Consider the following 24,980-nt stretch of genomic DNA (forward strand, 5'->3'; position numbering starts at 1 on the left):
AAGGTCATGAGACAAAGAATCCTATCGATTTTCAATGATTTCCGATAATTACTGCCAAAGTTATGGCCCTTGATCACTTTGTGACGCTCTAAAGGCTAAAGTTATCATCCAATTGACTTCAGATTGATACACAGCGCTTAAGATCTTGAGACGAACAAGTATATTGATTTTCAATGAATTTTTATGTCTTGAACAGCTAAATCCATGATATTAGCATGGGGCAGAACTTTCTAAAAAACAAACAAATTCTAATGGTTTTCTGATAATTACTTCATGAGTTGTTGCTCTTAATCAGATTTTAGTGTATTATAAATGTTTCATTACCGAAAAAAGTAAAAATATGCAACAACTCTTGTTGACTGCCCGGACGATTTAGCTGTTGTGGGCGTATGTTTCGTTGCCTGGCAATCTATCTTAAAACTGTTCAGCCATTTAATGATTTAATTTTAAAATGGTGAAGCGAGGCTAAACCTCAAACAAACAGCAAGGTGGTTACAATCAGTGCACACATCATGTCAAAACTTCAAAGGCTAATATCTTCGCTCAGAATAAAGTAATTTGAATGAAATTTTCAATATATTCATTTTGCATTATCTATTTTTGAACTATGATAGCAAGAACGACCAGCTCTTTATCTAAATCTTACATAATGCTTCTTTAAATAGATTGGTCATTTGAGAGTTGTCTTGAGTCAATGATTTAAGATTTAATTGTCAAAACCCATAAAGAACTGAATTTTATACACAGTCATCAAATAGCACAGACATGTACATAGCTTGTTTCTAATTATACACCAGCCATAATTAATTTACACTCTTCATAATGACAGTGTGAAATTTAAAGCATGCTATTCATTGAAGTTCAATTTCCGAAATTTTGCCTGAAGAGAGAAATTTTAGATTTAAAAAGGTGATTAGAAAATGCAAGAAAATAAAAGATCGTCTAGAGATTGAAACTTTAGATGCATTTCGAAAGCAGAGTGGAATACATTTCATTAGATCAATAGCATTTGAAGGATTATGTCTGGATAAAGATTTTTTAAAAGAATAGTTTGCTTCCATCTAATCTGTCAAAATGTATTATAAAGGATGAGTCATACTTGTTGGAAATGTTATTAAGTTGTCTAAATTCAGCAAAGGTTAAGATCATTCATAACCACTTGTCAATCTACTGAGTACATGCAGCCATTGAAAAATGTAACGACTTGAGACTGGATTACCCAAATCTCTTTCAAATGCCAGAAACTTGTCATAGGGTGGCACTCCCAGGCATGGATTCAAGATATTTTTTTAAAACAAGTAAAATTGGTTTACGATCCCATAACAGACCCTGAGTAAACGTGGAAAATAAACAGTGGTTCATTGAAGGCCAGTATCTTACTCCACGCTATATCTTGACTCTGACTAAACACACGACAAACTTGAAGCAAGTCGTAGCTTTGAAATATATCCTCGTTGATTTTGGCAACAAGTTTTGTGTACATGTGTTTGTACTGCTAATGGACACTTTTACATTGAGAGTGATGTGTGGATGCTGTGTTTATCAATGAAGTGGCAAAATTAACGTTTTGTCATGTGTACATTTGGTTATTCATACAGACAATATATATTACTATACTCCTTGTATTACTTACGTTCATATTAAATATGAATAATTGTTTTCACTGTTTACCAATCTTACGTTTCGTCAAATATTGGATATGCATCGTCCTTGGAGATTAGAATTACAAATACAACAGAGACGACCCTATGACAATGAAGCATCTGGTGAATCATCCGAGTCAGGTAATGTTTGACTTTCAATTTGAGAAAAGTTAGTTATTGTCTAGGGATAATAGGGAAAGAGAATTTGAACAAATTCAGCCAACTATTATATTATACGTTTTAACTTTAGAAATTGCCTTCTGCTATCCAAGTTTTATAAGAATGAATAATGCTCTTTCGATATGTTATATTTAAACTTTTGCATAATTCATATTGACTTTTGTCCACGATTAAGCATACTGAAGTTGTAAAATGAAGACAAAAAAAGGTTGTTTGGTTCTTCTGATTGCATGGCAATATGTCAGATGTTATTTTGATGGGTTGATATTTGAAGATAAATATTTTACCTTTATGTGTAAATAGTTGGGACCCATCCTGAAGTTTCGTTTATATGCCATCAAGTTTACATCGAAACATTTCAAAGTCTGTGCCTTTTGGGCAATGCTGTATACAGCTTGCCTCCAGATAAAATAAGGAATATATAACATTATTAATGCTACAGGATAATGTCATTCAGTTATAGCTGTTTCAATATATGTGTATGAAAGAGATTCACAATGATATTATCTAGAATTGAAAATAATAAAACACAATATTTTATATTTTTATTAGTTGCTTTCTTAATCCGTATTACTTTACCACTATTATTAAGCATGCCTGGAACATTTAGTTTGTGCAAATATACATTTGTCTGTCCAATCTGTAGCTTATGTGTTTAAAAACTATTTGAAAATAGTTTCTAATATTATTTGAAAGAAATATGATCATTTACTAGTGTGTGTGTGTGTACGTTAGATTTAGTGTGGTGTTCTTGGTGTAATAGTTCTAAAATAGATAATGCAAAATGAATATATTGAAAATATCATTCAAATTACTATATCCTGAGCGAAGTTACCACTGTTTAAAGTTTGGCAAGATGTGGCATAGATTGTTTATTATTGTAGCAACAGTACTTGCTAATTGAGACTCGGCCTTGATTCACCATTTTGTAACTAATTCATTAAATGGTGATAGTGTTTCAATCCGTTTAAATCTCTGCCATCCAATGCTCTAGGAGTTGATTACAGGCTTGTCATGTGAATAAATGTATAAATAATAATTTATATAAAATTTGAATCCAAAATAAAGACCTGCAGATTTAGCTCTTACATAATGCATCTTTAATTCCTTTTATGAATATGGTAGACACAACCTTCTACAACTTTATTTGTGCATGTAAGAAAATTAAATTATTTTGATATACTAGAGTTCTCAAGTAACAGTTTTGTGAAGAGAAATTAATCCATAGCCATACATAACCCATTTGAAGATTTCTGTCTACTCTGGTGGTTGGAAGTTGTCAGATGTTACATCAAACCATCTAATGATGATCTGTTTGTTTTTAGGTTCAATTCCTGGAATTCTGTTACAAAACAGAGCCTATTTGCCAATTAGGAATCTTGATAGAATGCAGACTTTATGTTTAATACTCAGTGAAATAATAGTAAGAAAATTGGTGTAAATTGGCTTTTAAATACATTTGATTAGAGGAAAAAAATCATCTATGATGTTATTATTATTTAACAAACTGTTGTACAGTACAAACACGTCTGGAACCCTATTTATAGATATGAACTTTAAATATAAAGAGATGAGGCATGTTACCATGACCTGTCTAGCATCAGAAGAACATAGAATGTGTGGGCAGTGCTGAGTTATGTACTTTTCCAATAAAGAAACCAAATATTCCAAGGAAAAAAACCTGACTTCGACACAGCTTAACTAATAACCCCGATCAAACAGAGATATGTGTTAGTCATATATTTTTATATTCATGGGCCTTTTAATTACATGTATTCAAGAATAAAATGATACTAGGCAGATTAATGCTGTGATCATATAGATTTTGGCAAATTATCACATGCGGTCAAAATTTGTATGGACATACAGACACCATGCATTGATATCTGGGCAGACGGCCAGTTGGTGATTTTACTTTGTTTATTGTTCTGTATTTACATTCAGTGAAAAAAAAAAGAATGTCTTAGATGTTTTTTTACATGTCCCTCACTGTTGGTATTAGTTATTTAATTTATTTGTAGAAATATGGTATCTGTGCATTTAATTGTATTTTGATTTAGAAACTGTTTGTGCAACATAACAGTGACATATTTCTTTTATATCCTATTTAAAATAATATATGATATTATGTTTAACATAATAACAGCTCATCTGCTCTGTTAGACATTTTTCTGCTGTTATTTCTTTGAAATGTCATAAGTACCCCATACAATTTTTGAACCTAAATTAAATGGATTTTAACACGGTTTTAACGTCCTACGTCTCTTCCCCATAAGAGCTAATGAATATAAGCATATACCATGCAGTGTGCTATGAGGGAAAACTTTCCCGGACAGTGATACTACAGCCAACTCTTTATTTGGAATTACAACTGTCAAGGGTTCTTTATCATGCATGCCAAAGAATACTTACACAGAACCTCAGATTTGTTTTACCAGTTTGATTGACTGTCAGGCCCTCCGTTTACCACTCATAAGGTGAACCCCACCTTTTGTGTCTAAAAGTTGCTCATAGCACACTGTTTGGCATATGCCCTCCTTCATTAGCTCTGTCGGCTCAGAACAGTTGGACTTTAAACCCCATTTCATTTCATTTTAAACTGGGCTGTAGTGGGTTTTCATTAAGAGTAACTGGCAGACTTGTTTGACCGATGCCTAGGTCATATGTTATTTTATTATTTTTCAATTCTGTTTTAAATTTCAAATCTATATTTTAATTTTCATTAATGTTTGGTTAGTCATTAGAGGCAGGCAGCAATTAACCTGTCAGTCAAATTATGACAGGCTGGCAACTAAAGTGGTTGATCTGTTAAGTCTCATCTAACTATTGTTTTAAATGCCTTAATTCTTAATCCTTCAATAATTATATGTTTATGTCAACACTTTCTAAGTAACTGATTTGTATAAATAGACAAATGTATGTTAGATGAGGATATTAAAATGGATTGAATCAAGAATAAGTAGGCCTAATAAATGAGTACCGTTATTAAACATGTTTGGCTGTGCATTTGTTTAACGCATTATAACGGCAACTCCAAAACACAATCTGTGAGTATTAGATCCAGTTGTTTGCAGTGATGCACGGTACCTGTGGTTTATCAGCTCTGTTGATATTGTTACATGACAAATATTTTTAGTGAATGTGCATTAAGAATACTTCTAAAAAAACCTTTTTATAAGCTCTGTTATTATAAGTGTCTAAATATCATATTTGGTTATTGTCAAATGTTATTTTGATAATGGAAAGATAAAGCAGTTGAACTCGGTAGAACCCAACTTTGTTATGCTAGAATAAAAACGTCTTGAAAATGCATAAAAGACATTCATGTTAAGCTGTTTGTGAGTTTAAGAAATATTTTTGGAAATTTTCTCAATTCCAGTCTACAAAAAATATGTGCAGAAATGTTGACTGCCATTTATGCAAGGATGTTTTTAATCACAACAATGTGTTATAGCAACAATTAATCACATGGGAAAAACGAAAAGTTTGATTTGAATTTTGTTTAAGCTACCTGCCAAATAATGTCTCGCATATTGCCTTAAGGATCGCAAAAAATATTTCTATGCAATCTACCAAAAAACAGTTCAGATAGGTTCTCTCTTTACAGACAGTACAATATATTTTACTTATTGATATCCCAAAGGATATTTTGAACTTGTTAAGCCAGGCAGTAGAATACATGTATATGGTATGTCCATTAACTGCAGTCCATCATCTTAAAGGACAATATTGGTGCCAGTCATTATCACATATGTGTTGGAGCTGGTTAAATACATCCCAAATATAATTTTAACACAGGGATCATTGCTACGATAGCTGAGTAATACAGGTTTCCCGTATCGGAAGTGACGAACGCCAAAGGAAAACACGAGTCACCGCTCCGTATAACTGACTGAAGCGACGAGTGATAACAGATATACGGCCGAATTTCTACTCACTAATAATTCCTTCGAAGACCAAAAGTTGTTATATGGGACTGTAAGAGGATATCTGACAATTCAATAAAGTAATTGAATGTCATTAGATAAGAGACCACGAGAAAAATAGAAATAGTCCGTACATTCCCTTGTTTATATTCATTCTATACCTTATAAAAACACGGTAGTGCACAGACTTTTTCTGTTTTTCTTTCGTGTTCTCTTATCTAGTGGCAGTCAATTCTTTTTATGAATTGTCAGATATCCTCTCACAGTCTCACACAACAACTTTTGGTCTTCGAAGGAATTATTAGTGAGTAGAAATTCGGCCGTATATCTGTTATCACTCATCGCTTCAGTCAGTTATATTGAGCGGTGACTCGTGTTTTCCTTTGGCGTTCGTCACTTCCGATACGGGAAACCTGTATTACTCAGCTATCGTAGCAATGATCTCTGTGTTAAAAGTATATTTGGAATGTGTTTAACCAGCTCTAACACATATGTGATAATGACTGGCACCAATATTGTCCTTTAACAAATATATAAAAGTCTTGCTTGTCGAATGCAAACATTTGAAAAAATAACATATTACAAAAAACTAATTTTAGCCATAAGAATTAACACCTGGTTTTACTGAAGGAGAATAACCTGATAAGCATTTTTCATGCAATTTCTTATAAGTCATCAAGCCAAATAAATTTACATATTATATATTTTTTGTCAAAATCTGTTGAGTGTGCATACAATTAGTGCTTGATATTGCCACTGCAATCACGATACGATTTAGGTGCTACGATGCGATTCGTATCACGACTCAAATAAGTGGATAAATGAATTTAATTGTGATTTAGTAGTCCTGCCGATGTCAAAGAAATAAAACTGTTTTATCTCATGAATCTGGATACACTACATACAATAACTTACATTTATGAATGGGCGGGGTTAATTGATGATAAGTATTTGTTGTGTATGAAATATTGACACTTATCTTAATGATTCCAAATAAAATAGTCTGATAAAAGAAGATAATGAACATTTAAGTCAACCATAAGCACCTTAGCTGCTCATAAGTGCTAAATCGCTGTAACAGTGTAAGTCAAAATCCAGTGCTGAATTAGGTTGATCTAATAAATTATTATATCAATAGCAAGCTCTATGTTCTTAAATGTTTTGGTTTTGAAATATTAAAGATGCATTATGTAAGATTTAGATAAAGAGCTGGACCGTCTTGCTATAATATAATAGTTCAAAATTGGATACATGTAATGAAAAATGAATATATTGAAAATTTCATTCAATTTAATTTACAACTGTTTGAATATGTAGCATATATATCGTTTATTATTGTAGCAACTGACTGAGTCTGCAATTATCCGTTTTATCATTAAATCTTGTTCGTGTCAAAATCCATTTAAATCTGGACCATCCGATGGTATAGAAAGTTGATTGTCATGTGAATAAATGTCTAAATAATAATTTAATAAGATTTAAAGCCAGAAAAACAATCTGCAATAGGAAGATTTAGCCCTTACATTATGCATCTTTAAGCAGAAACCGGTTTGTTAACTAATTTTAGATTTGTTTTTGGCTTAAACAGCAGAACACAAAATCAGCTGTATCTGTAGACACATACCCGCATCACAATACAAATCAACACATTATTTTGTAACCAAATCAAAGAGGTTCACTGCAGTAGTTATTTTAAAATTTGATAAATGCTTTGGAAAATGGTCCAGTAATTCTTGGAAGTTCTATCTTTGTCTTATGGGTCTTGCAGTGTCCATTCTTGCCTTGTTATCACATTCCATTGCCTGTTTATTTTATTATGGTGACCAAGGACTACTAGATCTTGTTTACTAGACTATTGTCTCTTATCTTCAACACTGACTGATAATCAATGAAATCATTCTTAGGACTCAGGAAGTTCTCACATTTCACACAATGTTCGGACTTGAAGATCTCCCAACTATCGCTAGCCACAATTGATTGTCCTGTTGACTTGATTGTAAATTCTCATCTCCTCCCACATTATCCCCAAACTTTGATATATAATCTGTTGGAAAAGATATCGACTGATGTTTATTGAACTGGATCACATGCATATTGGATCTGCCAATTGGCAATTAGTCTAATATACATCAGCTATTAACTAGAGTAGCTCCTGAGAGACAGACAGGTAAAGTGTTGGCTAATCACTCAAATGAGATAAATAATCATGGTGTACTTGGTGGTGTGCTTGTAAATGAATCCTTGACAGCTGGAATTCAATGACTATACAAAACAGTAACACCACTGTCCTGGCAAATTTCTCCTCCCAAATTGCATACAGAATCGCATGAAAAAAATGGCCATATGGTAGTTTCATATTGACGACGTATTGGGTTGACATGACATACATGTACTAAACCTATTCTGCTCTTTTCTTTAAGTCTTTAACTCAGTAGTATCCACAGTCTTCACCATTACAAATACAACTTATTGGTCAATTTAAATCAACATTGATGTTGCTATCTTACCGTGAATAGATGGGCATCTGATATCCAATATTTAAGACACAATGAACATTTTAAAATTGGCACACGAATCGCGTGCCAGAATGCTTTTGAGCACCATTTGTAATGATGTGACTCAATGAACGAGGCTAAACATATCCCATTGGAGTATACTACTGGTGTAGACTGGAATAACAAGATGCCAAAGAATGCTACTCAACTGGGACTCTTCGCATTTTGACAAACATAACTGATTAAATAATCACAGTAAAAACAGAAACAATTGAATGTAAATCAGTTTATATACATTCATATTGCATTATGTGGTGCAACTCATTTGTGCCCAAAGATTAAAGAATTAGCTCGTTTAAAGAAGCTAAGTCGCTAATATTTGGGACCTAGAAATTGACGCAAATGGGTCGCAACGCATACAATAATGTAATATGAATGTATATAAATTGATTTACATTCAATCGTTTCTGTTTTTATTGTAATTTCTAATCAGTTAGGTTCGGCGACATACGCCAGTATTCTCAATCGAATTTCAATCTCTAGCGTCTGGTTTTTCCAGTCTGCGCCGATAGTATTTATTGGGCATGCTCTCCAGATAAGAATATAGCGTCACCGTTTGACATGACTTGTGGAATATGCCAGGCTTCGTTTTTCGAGTCCCTTATTACACATAGTGCCGTAACGCATTATGGTACACGATTCGTGTACCAATTGTAAAATGTTTAGTTTTTCTTAAATATTGGATATCAGAAGGCCACCTTTTCCCGGTAAGATCAACACATCAATGTTGATTTAAACCGACCAATAAATCGTGTTTTCAAAGTCGAAGATTTGGGGTGATATTGAGTTAGAGACTTAGCTACTTTAATATGAACAATGAGCATAATTTGGTTTGTGAGATAGATTGCAATACATTACTAAATTATGGATTAGGATTGTCTTTTGAATTTATACATAGTGTATACATGTACAGAGAGTGAAGAAGCCAATTAATTTTAATAATTACTATCTTTGTTACAAAAATCATATGTACACCCCAGAGACTCAAATTTTCATACAATTGATTTGTAATTTATACTTGGTATTTGCATGTCTGTTCATGAGACCCCCCCCCCCCCCCCCAAAAAAAAAACTATTGATTTTTTACGTTTTCTGCTAATTATTTTCAGACTTTTGGCACTTGAATATATCTAGCTAAATGTTATCATTCAATTGACTTATTTATACACAATATTTATAATTATGTTCATAGGGATGAATAAGCCAGTTGATATTAAACAAATTCAGATGCATGTAACCCATCTGATGACAGATTATTGAATCCAAATGGTTTTCTTGTTCCAAATCAGTTGGATATGGAGTTTTCAAGATTTTGTTGTTGCCAAGTTCTTGCTTTTTGCAAATGATGCATGGTAGAGTTAGCTCCTGGTGGAAGCTTTCTAAAATTTGTTATACTTTTACAGTTAATCCCACAGCAATGATTGACACCTCATTATATAAGCTTTTATATTTTAAAACTTGTGAATGCAGAGCAGAACAGAGTTCAGAATGACAAACATTAAAAGAATATGTAAAGAAAACCATTATTTATTGTGGGAAATTGAATTTAACATACAGTTTGCTGTATAATGGGGGTTGCCTGGTACACCCCCATCTATATGGTTAAACCAGTTATGTTTCAATCTTGTGTTGGCATAGACAGACCAATAACTTCAAGTATTGGTTTATGGCTTGTTTATTTGGTGAGAATAAGATACATTGACAAGTAATATATTTCATAAACATCAAATAAAATGAGTCTATATTGGATTATTACATTATTTGCACGGCTTGCATACATGTCCGTTTTTACAGACAGAACATATGTTATATAAGATACATGATCCAATATGTGTTGTTGTATCGTATTGTGAGGATAGTTTCGAGATAGGTGGAGTATGGTGAGGGTGGAGTCCATAAACCAAAATTTATGAAAACTTTATTTTAACATTGCCATTTTCTATTATCCATAATTTCTAGTGAACACTCATTTTGTGGTGGCCCTTTATCATAGTTAATGTTTTTATGCTTGGATGGTAAATTTCTATGGGCCCTATATAGCTATAGACTATACATCTATGTATTATGGTGTAGCTATTCACAAATCGCCCATAGAATTTAGACTTGACTACAGTATTTTTTAGCAATCAGATGAGATTGATCTGTTCAATCTCCAGGAAAATTGTATTTAATTTCCTCCTTGTGTTTCATCAGTAAGTTTATTAATATCAAAATTGTATCCTAGAATTTCATTTAAGACATATGACCTAGTCAATTTATTTTATTGAAAAGTTTAATGTAGACCTCTTAACAAAATAAACATGAGTTTTATAAGTGGCATACATGTAGACATAGTACAGTGTATAAGTTATAAGATAAGTCAATATATAGATTTACCTATAGCCCTCCATATAGCTACCCAATCAATTCATTCCATTGTTCAACTTGTAAATTATTCAAATATTAGAGTCACCATTAGATTGACTTTTAACATTATATCTTACCATACTCCAATACTAAATGACTTTAAGGTCAACAATCGTCTTGTTCTAGGAAATGTAATAAGTACATGGGATGTTAATTGAATATTGAGTTGGATCCTTAATTTAAAGGATGTTGAAACTTACATAAATTGATCAGAAACAAAATGAGTGAGTACTACATATTGTTTATTGACATTTAATTTAAATTTCAGAGAAGATGATTTGAAAGGTAGAATATATTTTGTAAAACTGTCCTATAATCATTGATATGTAACACCTGATGTGATATATAGAAGGTTGACTTCCTTAATAACATTCCTTATACCGGTACTTGTCACTGGAACATATGGAAGGTTGACTTCCTTATACCGGTACTTGTTACTGGAACAGAAATCAGATAAATCTTGTAGCAAGGATTCAGTCAAATTAAAAAGATGATCATCAATGGTTGTTCCCCAACACTTAAGTGTTTAAATCATCTACAGCAGGGAATGTGATAAGCAGTATCGCATCGCAGTTTACTAAACAATTAATTTGATTAGCAGAAAGTTATAAAATTTAAGGTGATCTGTGAATCAAGTTTCTTGTCCCAAATTAAGCATAAAAAAATGTTAACATGATTTAACCTTCCACAGTGTACGGACATTTTTATCCCCTTGAAGTCGGTCGACGAGATTAAAAGTAGTCAAAGATTATAGTCAATAAACTAATTGTAAGCTATCATTTAACAGTCATTCAGTTTACGATCTAACTAAGTGATTGGTACACATGTTAAATTTGATAATCCAGTAAATATACAAGCTCGATAATTATTCACAAAACAATAATTTTTGTCTGTAACCATTTCCCTTCATAAGAGTTGACCATGTGTTCCCATCTGGCATCCCATTTGCCATCACACAATATTTGAATACTGTGTGGGAATTGAATATGAAAAATAGCAAGTTGCACCTTTTTTTTTTGTATTCAGTACTCGATATGTTACATAGGATAAAACTATTCGTTGTTGAAGTCTATTAAAGGGAATAAAAGTCCTTATACACACAAACATTAGTTGTATAAAGGTAGATCATTCAATACAATACCGTGAAAATTTACTTGTTTGCTATTCAATTGAGTAACAGCTAATCAATTTTCAGATTGATTAGCACTTTTATTTTAAACATCCAATAATTGCTAATCATTTTTTTTCCTTATACCCTGATCTACAGAGGACACTTTAGGTTGTAAAATATTCAATTATTGTAAATACTGAATAGAGTTTAATCATTTTCTGAATGATATTCCTTTTAGAGTTTCAATTTTCCCAATATTGTACTTTGCAAGCAACTCAAAATTATTCAAATGTAATGGAAAAATAGCTGTTTTATTTTCATTGAGGACTGATTTAGTAGACTTGTTGTAGTTCCACTTGACTAATATAGAACATGTTTGTGAGATGCAAATTACACAGCTACGCATCATTTTTTCCTGTAACAAACAGAACAATGGTAGGTGTGTATTTAACTGTTTTGTAATGCGGTTCTACTCCGTTTCATATCTATCATACACACAAAGACTAAATAATTTTTTTTCAATTTTATTAAATAGACGTAGAATAAATACTTAACAAAAGTCTAGAACTAGTCTTTTCAACCCAAATCCTCGATTTAGGACTTAAAATGTTGGTGAACTAGCTTAGTGTCTGTTCTCAAGTGGAGCGAACTGTAGACAGGCAGTCGAAGTTTAGTATAGGTTTTATTCACTACTTGTAAGTTGAAATAATCCAAAAACATGGTAGTCATGTGGTCATGGAACAGAAGTTTAACCTTTTTCAGGCAAGTTTCATAAATACATGTATGAACACTTTATGAGCAAAGTTTGCATAGTCTGAATTTAGGCACATGTCTATCAATGTCGGAAAGTGTATAATGCTGAACAACAAAAGAGATGGTCGTTTTGCTTGGTAAATTCATTATATAGCTTGTTTTAACTGTGTACAAAGACTGGGTGTGGTTGTTTGTATAAATTAATTTTATAGTATTTGCTGTGTTTTATTGTTATTATTGTGCTGGGTTTTATGTATTTCAAATTGTAACATTGTGATTTTTCTCGTGACTTCCTCGTACTGCTAACGACTCCTGCGCCTAAGCATGTTATTGATGCATGTGTATAAAGATGAACTGTATTGTTAGTACCAAAATGATCTAGTTTTTGTTGACTTTATGTTAAATCCCATTTTTGTCTATATACCAGTTGTTCTTTCTGAAATGGATAGCTTTAAGCCTTTAATTCTGAGTCTAATTTTGAAAAAAAAAAACCCAAACATCCCAGACAATTCACCTTTTCAATGTTTTAACTTTCTCCTTTCTCTCTTGTTTTTTTATTCTTTCTCTCTTTTTCTGTTTGACATGAATATATATCATTAAGCTTTTAAAGTTGCTGGAAAAAGAAGTTTATTGAATTGAGATGATATGAGATGAGTCATCTAACTCGTTGGCACACTTACTGAATTTTTAAGACCCATGTCTTCTATTTTCTATCACAACACAGGCATGCGGTCTTGAAAATCAATGGATCTTGAATGTTCTTCATTCGAAGGATATTTTAATACTGGTCACAAAATTCCTCGCTTGCATGAGTAATCAATATCCGTGAATTGATAAGTTACGTACTTGTCTTGTCGAGGTGTCATAACCACTTTGATTAGTCTGTGCTTTTAAACGGGATTTAGACACCAGCAAAAAATGAAAAATTGATTAATTTGTCAGAAAAGATTGATAATTAAGCTGAAAATCATTCATTTTTAGTTCCAAAAACTCATTGGAGATTCAGAAGTATCTCAAATCAAATCAAATTGCTCGACAAACAGAACACTTGTTCAAACACAAACATAGTGATAACCAATAGTTTGGTGTTGCATTTTGCACATTTTCATTTTGAATGAGAAAAATGTGGCAAATGCTAGCTCAGAAATGAACCGAAGACATTTTTTAAATCACAGATTTTGTTGTGTAAACATGGGGGAGAGTTTTAAGATGAAACACCTTTTTACTACCAATAAAAGAAAACTGGGGTTTAACATCCACACCAAACTAACTTGCTTATATCTGGACAAAAATGTATATTTTTTTTTATTTCAACATTTATTTAACACATAGACGTCTTTAGAAAAACGAGGAAATGTAGTACACGTGACTGTGAGGGAGTTAGAAACAGGGTTTACCATCCACTCAACACAAACTATGTCATTTTATGACTAAAACATACAATTTTATTTGAATAATTCGCTTATGCGTAATGGTCTTCAACAGCGGGACGAAACTGGAAGACCCCGAGAAAACCCATGAGGTTAGTTAGGCAACATTACTCGTCACGTTTAAGTGTGGGATCAAAAACCTTACCAGACCTTAGATTCTTCGGAAACCCAACTCCCCTACAAGAGTGCGAATGAAAAAAGATCGACAGATAATGATTGTAAGGTACAAGCATTGGATAAAAAACCCCAAAAACATGCTGGCATACAGTGTGGATAACAGGGCTTTAGAACCTCTTTCCTATTTGCCACAAAAAGGAGTATTATAAATGACGATAGAATGAATATTATTCTTGATAGTTCTTGTAGTGACACCACATTCTACAGAACGCTAAGATTATAAGACAAACACACATAACACCGAGTAACGTAAACAGTGTTATTGAAACCCTCAGGAACTATATTTTGAACAAAGTATGGAGACCTTAAAAAAAATATATATTTTAGATCAATAATCCATTTCACCTTATAGGTGACCATTTGTCTCCCACTGCTAATGAGGACCCCTGCAGATTCTGTCTACATGTTAGCAAAAATTTGAAATAAAGAAGGCCAGTATCAATAACAGCTACTAGATGGTTAACCCAGATCTTTCTTTGTCCATTTTATTTAACTAATAGAAATATTTAATTAAGACTCTTAAAAATACAACGTAGCTTATTTAATTTTGAAAAAAAAAGGTGACAATTTTGCAATAACTTGACAGTTTGAGATAGTAATTGATTAACTCTTAAAATACATTAGTAACAGGTTTCAGTCATCAGTACACGTTTTCATAATATTTATGGAAGAGTTTTCACCCTACACTATGTCTTATACATGCAACTTTTCATTGGTTGACATCAAATTTTAAGACAAGCCACTGTGGTTGTGTCATCTTTGGAAAGATAACATAATCTTTTCAATCTTCTGACTGATCACAACTTAGTTTACATGCAGACACCTTTTTAAAGTCAAACTTTGCAAGTTGAAAAACAACCCATTCGTGTTTGTGAGCTGGATAATGTGTTATTTGTTGAAGACCTGCGTAGGAAAGAAATACAGCCAGTTTCAAGGTGACCAAAATTGAGAAATTTTCTGCTTGACAAATTATTATCTCGTGAGCAGGTTTCAACAGGCAATATTATTAATGTGTACAGGTTTTAAATTCTCAACAGTTGTAAAATTAAAGTGTACACTTTATTTTAGTTGTGTGAAAAAAAAAAAGTTTACCAAATCCAAAAATCTTGGTTCCTTTTGATAGTGGCATGTATCGGACCATAACTTCATGGATTATGGCCCCTGATTGTACAAAAAAATCACGATTTTAGCTTGTGGATCCTAGAGGTCAGAATTTTTATCCAATTTTAAAAAATGTTAAAATATTTCTCCGTTACATCATAATGACAAATGAGTTTGATCGAAACTGCCCAACAAAATGGCCGCTCCCTATAGGCAAATAGTGTAAAAGTATTTAATACCAAGGTTGTGGAATCTCTAGAGGTGAAAAATTTTATCCAATTTTGATGAAAAATATATGTTAATATCCCAAAGATCGGAGTTGCTTTCGATAATATAATCAGACTCTTAACTTCCTGGATTATGGCATCTGATTGTACAAAAAAATCACTTTTTTTTTTTTTTTTATCTTATTCTCTGTCCATCTCTTACAAAATGTAGGTGTATCATGCATGGCAACCACTTTTTTAAAAGCTTTTTATTTTTTCCCCCAATATATTTGGGTTAATCCAACTCCCCATTATTTTCTGACAAATATTTTCCAAGTAAATGTTTATGCTGCATTTAATTTCTTTTCACAAAATTTTGCAAGTGAAAAGTTTGATAATGAGGAGGAAAGCGAGTTGTGAGTAAATAATGTGATGAAGGGCCTTTTCTGTACAATTATTCTCTCAATATTGACCTAACCTGAAACATTTTACCTGGAACATTTACTTACTATTTACAACTCACTTAAATGTTCTTTTATTTGGTTCTTAGAAAAATTAAGCTGATCAAGATGTAAGGAGTTTTGATATTGATCAAAATAGTTTGATAACAAGATTGATGACTAAGGACCAATGAAATTTCAGGATTGGAGTTTGGACTTTTCATGTCTGTTTTGACCATCAGAGAAGGAGGGTTAGGTTTAGGGCTCAACAGTATTACAAAAGTTTGTTTGAAGTGGAGAAATCTCCCAGTTAAGGGACAAGTCTCAAAACATCACAGCCACAGCAGCGTACGTACCTAACATACGAAAATTAAATGGTAGCTGGCTTTTTTTTCGCACGTATACAGTGAATGGCCATTTTGCTCAGTAATCCCAGCCAGAATTTTGCTATTTTTTTAAAATTGCTTTAAAGTTTTAAATTTTTGTTTAGAACTGAAATAAATTAACTTTTAGTCAATCCCCACACTAAAAACATTAACAGAATTGATTGTGTATATCTGGAATAGACACGACCGAAGCACAAAATAGTGCCAATATGCCGACGTCAAATCTAGAGTTGTAGTCTGTAGATGATGTTATTTTTGTGAAAAATCATTGGAAGAAGCGATAAGACGTTCTGTACGGATTATACAGTCCTAAAGGCTGCAAGAAGGCTATTGTTTACAATGTAACATTGTGTCTTGTAATGTTGATAATGATCATAATGATGGTGTTTACATTTGTTTGTTGATGTGACCTCATGACCTGTGACGTTTAGATAACGTCATATGGATATCATGGCTATTCACTGTGTCAGAGTCACTTCTCTGCAGATAGGGTGAGTCTGTCGTTCAGATTGCCACAGCAGACTGCTCTACTGAGTATAACATTTGACTCACACAAACCCAAGTTGTCTGCAAGCAGATTTACCTGCCTTCAAATCATACAGGTTGGATACACACCACTCAATTTCCTGGAGAAGCAGGGACCAGAGATTTGGGATTAATAAATACATCCAAACAATGATTTAGTTCAATTTATAAAGTTATAATTATATTTTAATTAAAATTGCTAATTGTCTATTGAGTTATTCACAAACTAATATATTGTTCCATTGATAAATAACTACCCAGAAAAAATTAAGTGTGGAAAGATCATAGCAGTTTCTGGCACAAATTAAGTTAATAGACATTTCTTGCCATTTATAAAATTGAAAGAAGTTTTTCTTATTCCCAAAGGTATAGCCATTTTGATATTAAACTTTGTGCACTAAGTATGAATCCATTTATTAGATTACTTTATACATGTGTGTGTCTGTGTATGCTTGTACCCAATACCCTATTTCCTTGAATCTTTCTTAGTATTATACTTGATTTAGAATAGAATGTGATGTGATATATCCTGTGGTAGAAATTACTAATATTAGTTTATACAGACCACAGTATTATGATCATAGCTCTAATAATGTGGCTGCTTTAGTACCAAATCAATAGCTACTATTCTTTATTGTACAATGTCAGTGTTTTTATACCATCATCTTGTCAATGCCATTAATGTATTGTTATATTTGAAAGGGCTTTTTTCGAGGTTCTAAGCCAAAGGAAACTAAAATTGAAAAAGTAGGTCCCATCAACTCCTAGTCATCTATATTATCAAATTGGACAAATAATCAGAATTTCAACTGGCCCTCCAAAGTAAGGTGATTTTTATCTGGGAAATAATAACTAAGTCTGGTCTGACCATTTCAGTACTATGGTATACATATATTTTATACTATACTGTATTTTCCATATGACCTTGACCATAACCAGCTTAAATTAATTTTTCTGCGAAGAGGTCACCCATACTCAAGCTTAGAATGGTTCTGGCTAGGAACCAGATCTGTAGAGGACACGTTATTACAGTCCAGTGTAAATGTTTTTATATTAGGATAACACTTTATTGTTGAAATAGTACATCAACCAATGGGTGTACGTGTTTAAAGTCTATTTTCCAATGGTTAGATCTATTTGATAAGGCCAACTTCAAGTTTGGTCAAAGGTCACGAGATGTAAACTAGGCTAGCACTAATCCCAACCCTAACCTTGGACCTAGCCCTAATGCTTACCCTAACCTACATCGCTAACAATTACGTGCCCTAACCTTATTTACATCTCAGCGACCTAGATGAAAATTGAGCTGGCCTTTACAAATAGATTTAGCCATTTTTCTATGCCAATCAGTTCAACCATCCTAACTAAGCCTCAGGTCCTGATTTTGAATATAAATGTGTATCCATATTTGGCAAGATTAAGTGATTTAAATGTCATTAATCTAACCGGAAACTTCCGACATGTATGCCATTAGTAATACTGTAAACAATATTCATTTTAATGTATAGTTTTAAATTAAAAAAAACTTAACTGTAATTAAACATGTACATGTATAGGGGTTGCTGTTGTCAGACAATACAGCACCCACACCTGCATTCGGCAAACCTCGACAGATTCTACGCATCTAATCTCGGCTGTGTGACCATTTCCGCCATATTTGAACTATTTTAAAGGTTCCGAATGAAAAATGGCTGCCCCCATGGAGATTTCTGTGGAGAGTGTATTATATCAACAAACGTCACGTTTGGCATTGGGTTTTGGGAATTACCAGGGAATTTGATCAAACCAGCAGCCTTGAGACAATATCTCTGCTCATTTAGGTATATACACTCTACAAAAGACGCAATTTGGGATTTTTTGGTAAAAGCGACATGTTTTCCTGTTTAAAGTAAACCAGTTGCCGCATCGCAAATGTATAGGCGTAGGCACATATCACTTACTGTCATACAGCCGAGATTAGATGTAGGGTACCGGAATCTGTCGAGATTTGCCGAGTGCCACACCTGGGGTCCTGTGTTCGAAGTCTGGCTTGGATTTGTTATGATGTCATAGTTTCTATATTTAACATCAGATTTCTTAGTCAATATACATGTAGAGCTAGGATACTTTTTATTGGGTATAAACATGACTGAATTCAATACAAATAACTCCACGCAAAACCAAACGAGATAATAAAACGCCTTCACATTTATTCAAATTCCCGTGTGTGGTTTATTTTAGAATAACTAGATTCTGTCGTTTTAGTGGAAGTCTTTGATATTGTACATAATAACATCCAGTTCCATGAAGTTTTGGATAGATTTGTGCATGATGCAGAGTATGCTTTTATTTATAAAACACTAGATACCATTTCTATGGTGAAGTGTTGACATACTTGCATGTAACAAATTTGTGTTTTTTCTTAATCAAAAGCAAGCAGTGACTGGACTGTTCAAACTTGTTTTAATTTAGAAACTTTTTAAAATAGGTGATCAAATTTACCTTTTTATTGGATGTCTGATTTTTTATCAGACATCTCAGTCTGTGTATATTCTTCAAAATGTTTAATTATTGTAATTTTTTTTTTGCAGACGGAAAGGATAAGAAGAAAAAATTAAAGCCATTTGAAGCTTTTCGGAGATTGTTTAAAAGCACAAGGAAACGTAGCAGCAAGTCTAAAGATGATCCCCAAGTTAGCATAGTATCAGTGAAAGCCAAGTCTACCACTGCATTACATTCAGGAAGTAATGAAGACGATGATGATGAGGGCGGGTAAGACTCTCAGAATTTTCATTTATTTCATTTAGCAAATAAAACGACTAAAAGCAATCTCCTGTTATATTGTAAATCTGTCTGATTACATTGTACAACATCTCACCCACATTCTACTCTTAATTTCATACCACGCTTTTCTCTTTGTCAAATTAGATTGCTTTACTCTTCATAAACTTTTAAAGTGCACAAAGTGTTTAATTCAGCAGTTGCTTATTACTTTGATGAGTAAATTAGAACAGGTCGTCGGACAGTTTTATTGTACAAGTGTAGTACACCCACATATATTCAAATTTTAAGAGTATGTGATGTCTATTAAACAGGCAGTATGCAAGAGCTAGTTACATAAACTATTAATTAGACATTTATTAACATGACAAGACCATAATCAACTGTCAATGCCATCTGGATGGGTATGATTTAAAGCGAGAATTTCAAATTTTCTAAGAAAGTCAAAACATAATTATTTCTATGTCTTTTGCTCAATAGGTTATCAAATCACTATTATAAGATCATGGACATTATTTCCCACCCTTAAAAATCTAGGACACAGGAAATAACACAATTACCTTCCCTGTTTTGCTATTGACAACATGGGGCAGCCATTTTCCAACGTTGGAATTTGAAGTTAAAAATGATATTTTTGCCAATTTCTCAGCTGGCAATAGCGAATTATAGGATTGTTCTTTAACAAGGTAGGACTGTTTATGGATACCATCTATTTTAAGGCTTTATTTTAATACATTTTAAAAATATAACTTGAAAATTTGCAATTTCCGCTTTAAACAGATTTGAATCCAATCTGTGATTCAACGGCTGTTCATGATTAACCATAAAAATGGATAATCAAGATTTTGTTTATTATCGTAACAATGACAGTTAAGGCTACAATGTTTTTAAAAGAGGTTTTCTCAGCTCAGAGTGAAGCAATTTGACTGAAATTTCAACATATTCTCTTTACATTATCTATTTTTTTTAACTATTATTCAAAAACAAGATAAACAGATAAAAATGTATTGATTGAAAAGAGTTAAAATTTCTATAAATCTGAAAATGCACCAAACACTGGACCTTTGATTTTAATCCAGTGTTCAAATAGTGATAATGTTGAAGTTGTATAATTTTTTTAAAACTGAATAGAATTTTGGACCAATAACTGTCAGTTAAAACTAATTAGAGTTTACAATGTATATTAAGCAATAGACTGATATGGAAAATATATTGATTTGAAAGAGTCCAAATTTCTAGAATTCTTAAAATTTGAATTGAATTGAATATTGAAATGACTTTTGAATAATGACTTAAAGTATTCATATAGTACAATTAGTATTTATTTTGACAAGTAGTTGAATGTCTTTCAGTTAAGCTTCTTTCTCTAAAAGTCCTTCACACACAATATGGAATCATTCCAACGCTGTCTTGAACAATGATAAAGTGTGAAGCTGATATTGATTAATAATCAGAGGTGATAGCTATGTAAACATGATTGTAATGTGTTCACAATGATGAACCGGAAACTCAAAATAATAACATATCATTACAGATGCCATAGGAAGAATACATTAACTAGCTATAAATAGGTTACTAATTGATGTGATAGATTTAATAACTTATTTCCCAGAAAAACTTATAGCATGATGAGTTCTGGTAACAAAAATATAGAGAATTTTCATATACATGTATTGCAAGAAATATACACTTTTTCTCCATGTAACTTTTCGGGTTTGTGTGGCCAAATGGTCTATCGCATGGCATGGTTTCAATATGGCATTTATACGTGACATGGAATATGGTCACCTGTCTAACCTCATGAGTTTTCTCTTAGACCTCTATGTTCAAATGAATTATTGAAATAAAATTGAACCATGCATCAGCCCCCAAATGACCTAGTTTGTGTTGACCCCTCTCTCTCTATGGATGTACCTGTACAAAATTAGAATGGAGTATATGATGGTTTATAGTCTTTGCGATGGGTGTTGAAATTTTGATTGCCTTCACTGAAAATTATTGCAGAAATTAAACTAGACTAACTTTGTGACTTTTGTGTAAAATGATGACTTCACACATCAATGTCACATTTATTACTACAACTATATTTATTGATGAGAATTGTCAATCAAATATTCACAACAGAGTATCCATTCTCATATCTAGAACATCAGATACCACTTCTTATTTATTTGTTTAAAAATGTGATAGCTATCAACTTTATTGTACATACTACATTAACATACATATAACTTTACTAAATGATAATACTTTATTGTACATACTACATTAACATACATATAACTTTACTAAATGATAATACTTTATACTTTATTCTGAAGTGCTTCATAACAAATCAAATATTAAATCATAAATTTTATTATCTGTTATCAATACAAAGACTACATTTTATCTCAGTTAACCAGATAGAGAAAAAATATCTTGGAGAAAGCATTTCATTTACAATGTACCAAGGGATTAGATGTAAAAATGAAATACTGAAATCAATTAAATGGAAAACTTTGGCAAAATTCCATATGATTTACTCCTTTTATGGCGTTTCCTGTGGGTATAAACTATAGTATGATTACCTGTTTCTAGATAGCTAGAGATATATTGGATTACTGCCTATATTACACTTGATATTTAACACATAGATGATATATATTTAAACCAGCAGGTAGGCATTGTAATATATTTCATCAAATTTGTTTTAACATGTACATGTGAACTCAGTATAAAGATTTATATAATCATAATATTATTTGTCATTCAATGTGTTTTGGTTTTACCGATAGAATGGTTAATTAAAGTCAGAGGTATTTTTTATGTTTTTCACTTTTCAACTAAACATTGTTTTTATCAAATAATTGTCCCCCGCCTATCGACAGGGGACTATTAAAATGGGTTCGTCCGTCTGTCTGTCTGTCTGTCCGTCCGTCTGTCTGTCCGTCTGTCTGTCCGTCACACTTTTTGGGACACAATAACTCTCTTCCTAATTGAGCTAGAATGTTCAAACTTGGTGTATGTGTTTATTAGGTCAATGCCTTGATGGAGTTCGAAGATGAGCATTTTCCGCTTAGGGTAAGCAGAGATAAGCAATTTGATTGGTTGATGCTTTGGGACACGATAACTCTCTTCCTAATTGGGCTATAATTTTCAAACTTGGTGTATGTGTTGATTAGGTCAATGCCTTGATGGAGTTCGAAGATGAGCATTTTCCGCTTAGGGTAAGCAGAGATAAGCAATTTGATTGGTTGATGCTTTGGGACACGATAACTTTTAATTGAGCTAGAATGTTCAAACTTGGTGTATGTGTTGATTAGGTCAATGCCTTGATGGAGTTCGAAGATGAGCATTTTCCGCTTAGGGTAAGCAGAGATAAGCAATTTGATGTGTTGATACTTTGGGGCACGATAACTCTCTTCCTAATTGAGCTAGAATGTTCAAACTTGGTGTATGTGTTGATTAGGTCAATGCCTTGATGGAGTTCGAAGATGAGCATTTTCCGCTTAGGGTAAGCAGAGATAAGCAATTTGATTGGTTGATGCTTTGGGACACGATAACTTTAGTTCTAATTAAGTGAGATTGATGAAACTTGGTGTATAGATTTATTATATGAATACCTTAACTAAGTTCGATAATGAACATTTTTTGCTGAGGGTAAGCAGAGTGATAAGCAATTTGATTGGTAGAAACTTTGGAACACAATAACTCTCCTTCTAATTGAGGTAGAATGTTCAAACTTGGCATAGGTGTCTATTAGGTGAATGTTTAAACTTGATGTATATGTAGATGTTCATTAGTTGAATGTCTTGACTGAGTTCAATAATTAACATTTCGAGCTGAAGCTAAGCAGAGCTAATCGATTTCATTTGTCGATGGTTTGGGACAAGATAATCTTGATTCTATCTGATAGAGAGTGATGAAACTTGGTGAAAAAAATAAATGTGCGATTAATTAATATGTGTCATCTATTTATTTTGCAATTTCGGCGGGGGACATCAGCCTCACTGTTGGCTTGTTATGACTTGTTTTCTTCTAGTTGTATATAACATTTTTTCAATGAGTTATTTCAAAGACAATTCTTCAGGAATTTTATGTGAAGCATTTGATTCATCCGTAAAAGTTTGTATAGGATCCCTCTGCCAGCTTTGAGAAGGGAAGCAAAAACATCACATTATTTTTAAGGAGATTTACTGTATTTTACCAACATTGACAGGGGCAATATCAATATGTTTTACAGAGTATTACGAAAGTCTTCTAATATCTCTGTAAAGGATGACTGCCTTCAACACATGACGTCATATCACGCGGCGTCAATCATTGGCTCAATGGCGTGTGCATTGTTTACATAAGACGCTACTGATTCAAGCAGAATGGTGCCTTTTACTCATTTTAATACCCATTTACACTACAACAGGAAATAATTTTTACCTACAAATACTTCAAACGTCTTTATTTATTTTTCTAATACATAAAAAATATGTTTTAGAATTAAATTTGTCGGAGGAAAATTAAGACGCTACTGATTCAAGCAGAATGGTGCCTTTTACTCATTTTAATACCCATTTACACTACAACAGGAAATAATTTTTACCTACAAATACTTCAAACGTCTTTATTTATTTTTCTAATACATAAAAAATATGTTTTAGAATTAAATTTGTCGGAGGAAAATTAATATTTGTGGTTCATTAAGTCGCATCGATGTCATCCTTATCAGTGATTGTCGCGGCCTAGCGAATATTCACTGCGGATCAGTTTGGGGCAATATAATAGATGATGTGTTTTCCAAAAATATTGTCATACTCAAATTTCTACCAATTTCTATACTAATAACTTAAAAGTAGATAAATCTCTTAACCCAATATTATCCATAATCTTTGACATTAAAAACACAAATTATAATTTAATATTGGTATATTTCAATTAATATTGATCTAACTGTGAAAATATGGGTTCCTGATACCCAATATTTAAGATACAATGAACATTTTAAAAGCATACTGCAATATCATTTTCTCTACACTCTTGAGCACCATTTGTAATGGGTGCCTTGATAAACGAGACATACGGTTAGTGCAAAAGTGAATTGTCATATCGACTGAACTACCATGAACATAAGACTGCCATTCAATTTTGACTGCTCACATATTTTGAAGAACATAACTGATTAAATATTACAATAAATATTTTAAAAATTTAATGTAAATCAGTTTATACACAGTTCATATTACACTTATATGTGCTTTTCGATCCATTTACATCCATCGAGATTTAATCTGTTGCTAATAATGTAGTTACTGCCTTAGTTGTGTTCATCATCTCCTTTAAAGATGTTAAAAATGTGCACTTCAAATGTCTTGGTTGTAAAAGATAAGGAAGAGATTTTCAACTAC

At 32.5% G+C, this 24,980-nt stretch overlaps 1 protein-coding gene across 4 annotated transcripts in view; it reads left to right on the top strand.

Moving 5' to 3' along the window:
• The window catches only part of LOC126829533 (mucin-2), a 63,228-nt gene that overhangs the window by 12,153 nt on the left and 26,095 nt on the right, over nucleotides 1–24,980 (top strand). For 2 of the 4 annotated variants that reach the window (XM_050559471.2, XM_050559472.2), the window contains exons 1-2: nucleotides 1,392–1,784; nucleotides 19,410–19,590. In XM_050559471.2, the coding sequence (XP_050415428.1) occupies nucleotides 1,700–1,784; nucleotides 19,410–19,590 (266 nt within the window). In that variant the 5' untranslated portion in view covers nucleotides 1,392–1,699. Of the gene's footprint in view, nucleotides 1–1,391; nucleotides 1,785–14,996; nucleotides 15,117–19,409; nucleotides 19,591–24,980 lie in introns of those variants that run through there. The other 2 variants (XM_050559474.2, XM_050559473.2) reach the window with 2 other exon arrangements.

Source organism: Patella vulgata, chromosome 8, assembly GCF_932274485.2.
Source record: "Patella vulgata chromosome 8, xgPatVulg1.2, whole genome shotgun sequence".
NCBI lineage: Eukaryota > Metazoa > Mollusca > Gastropoda > Patellidae > Patella > Patella vulgata.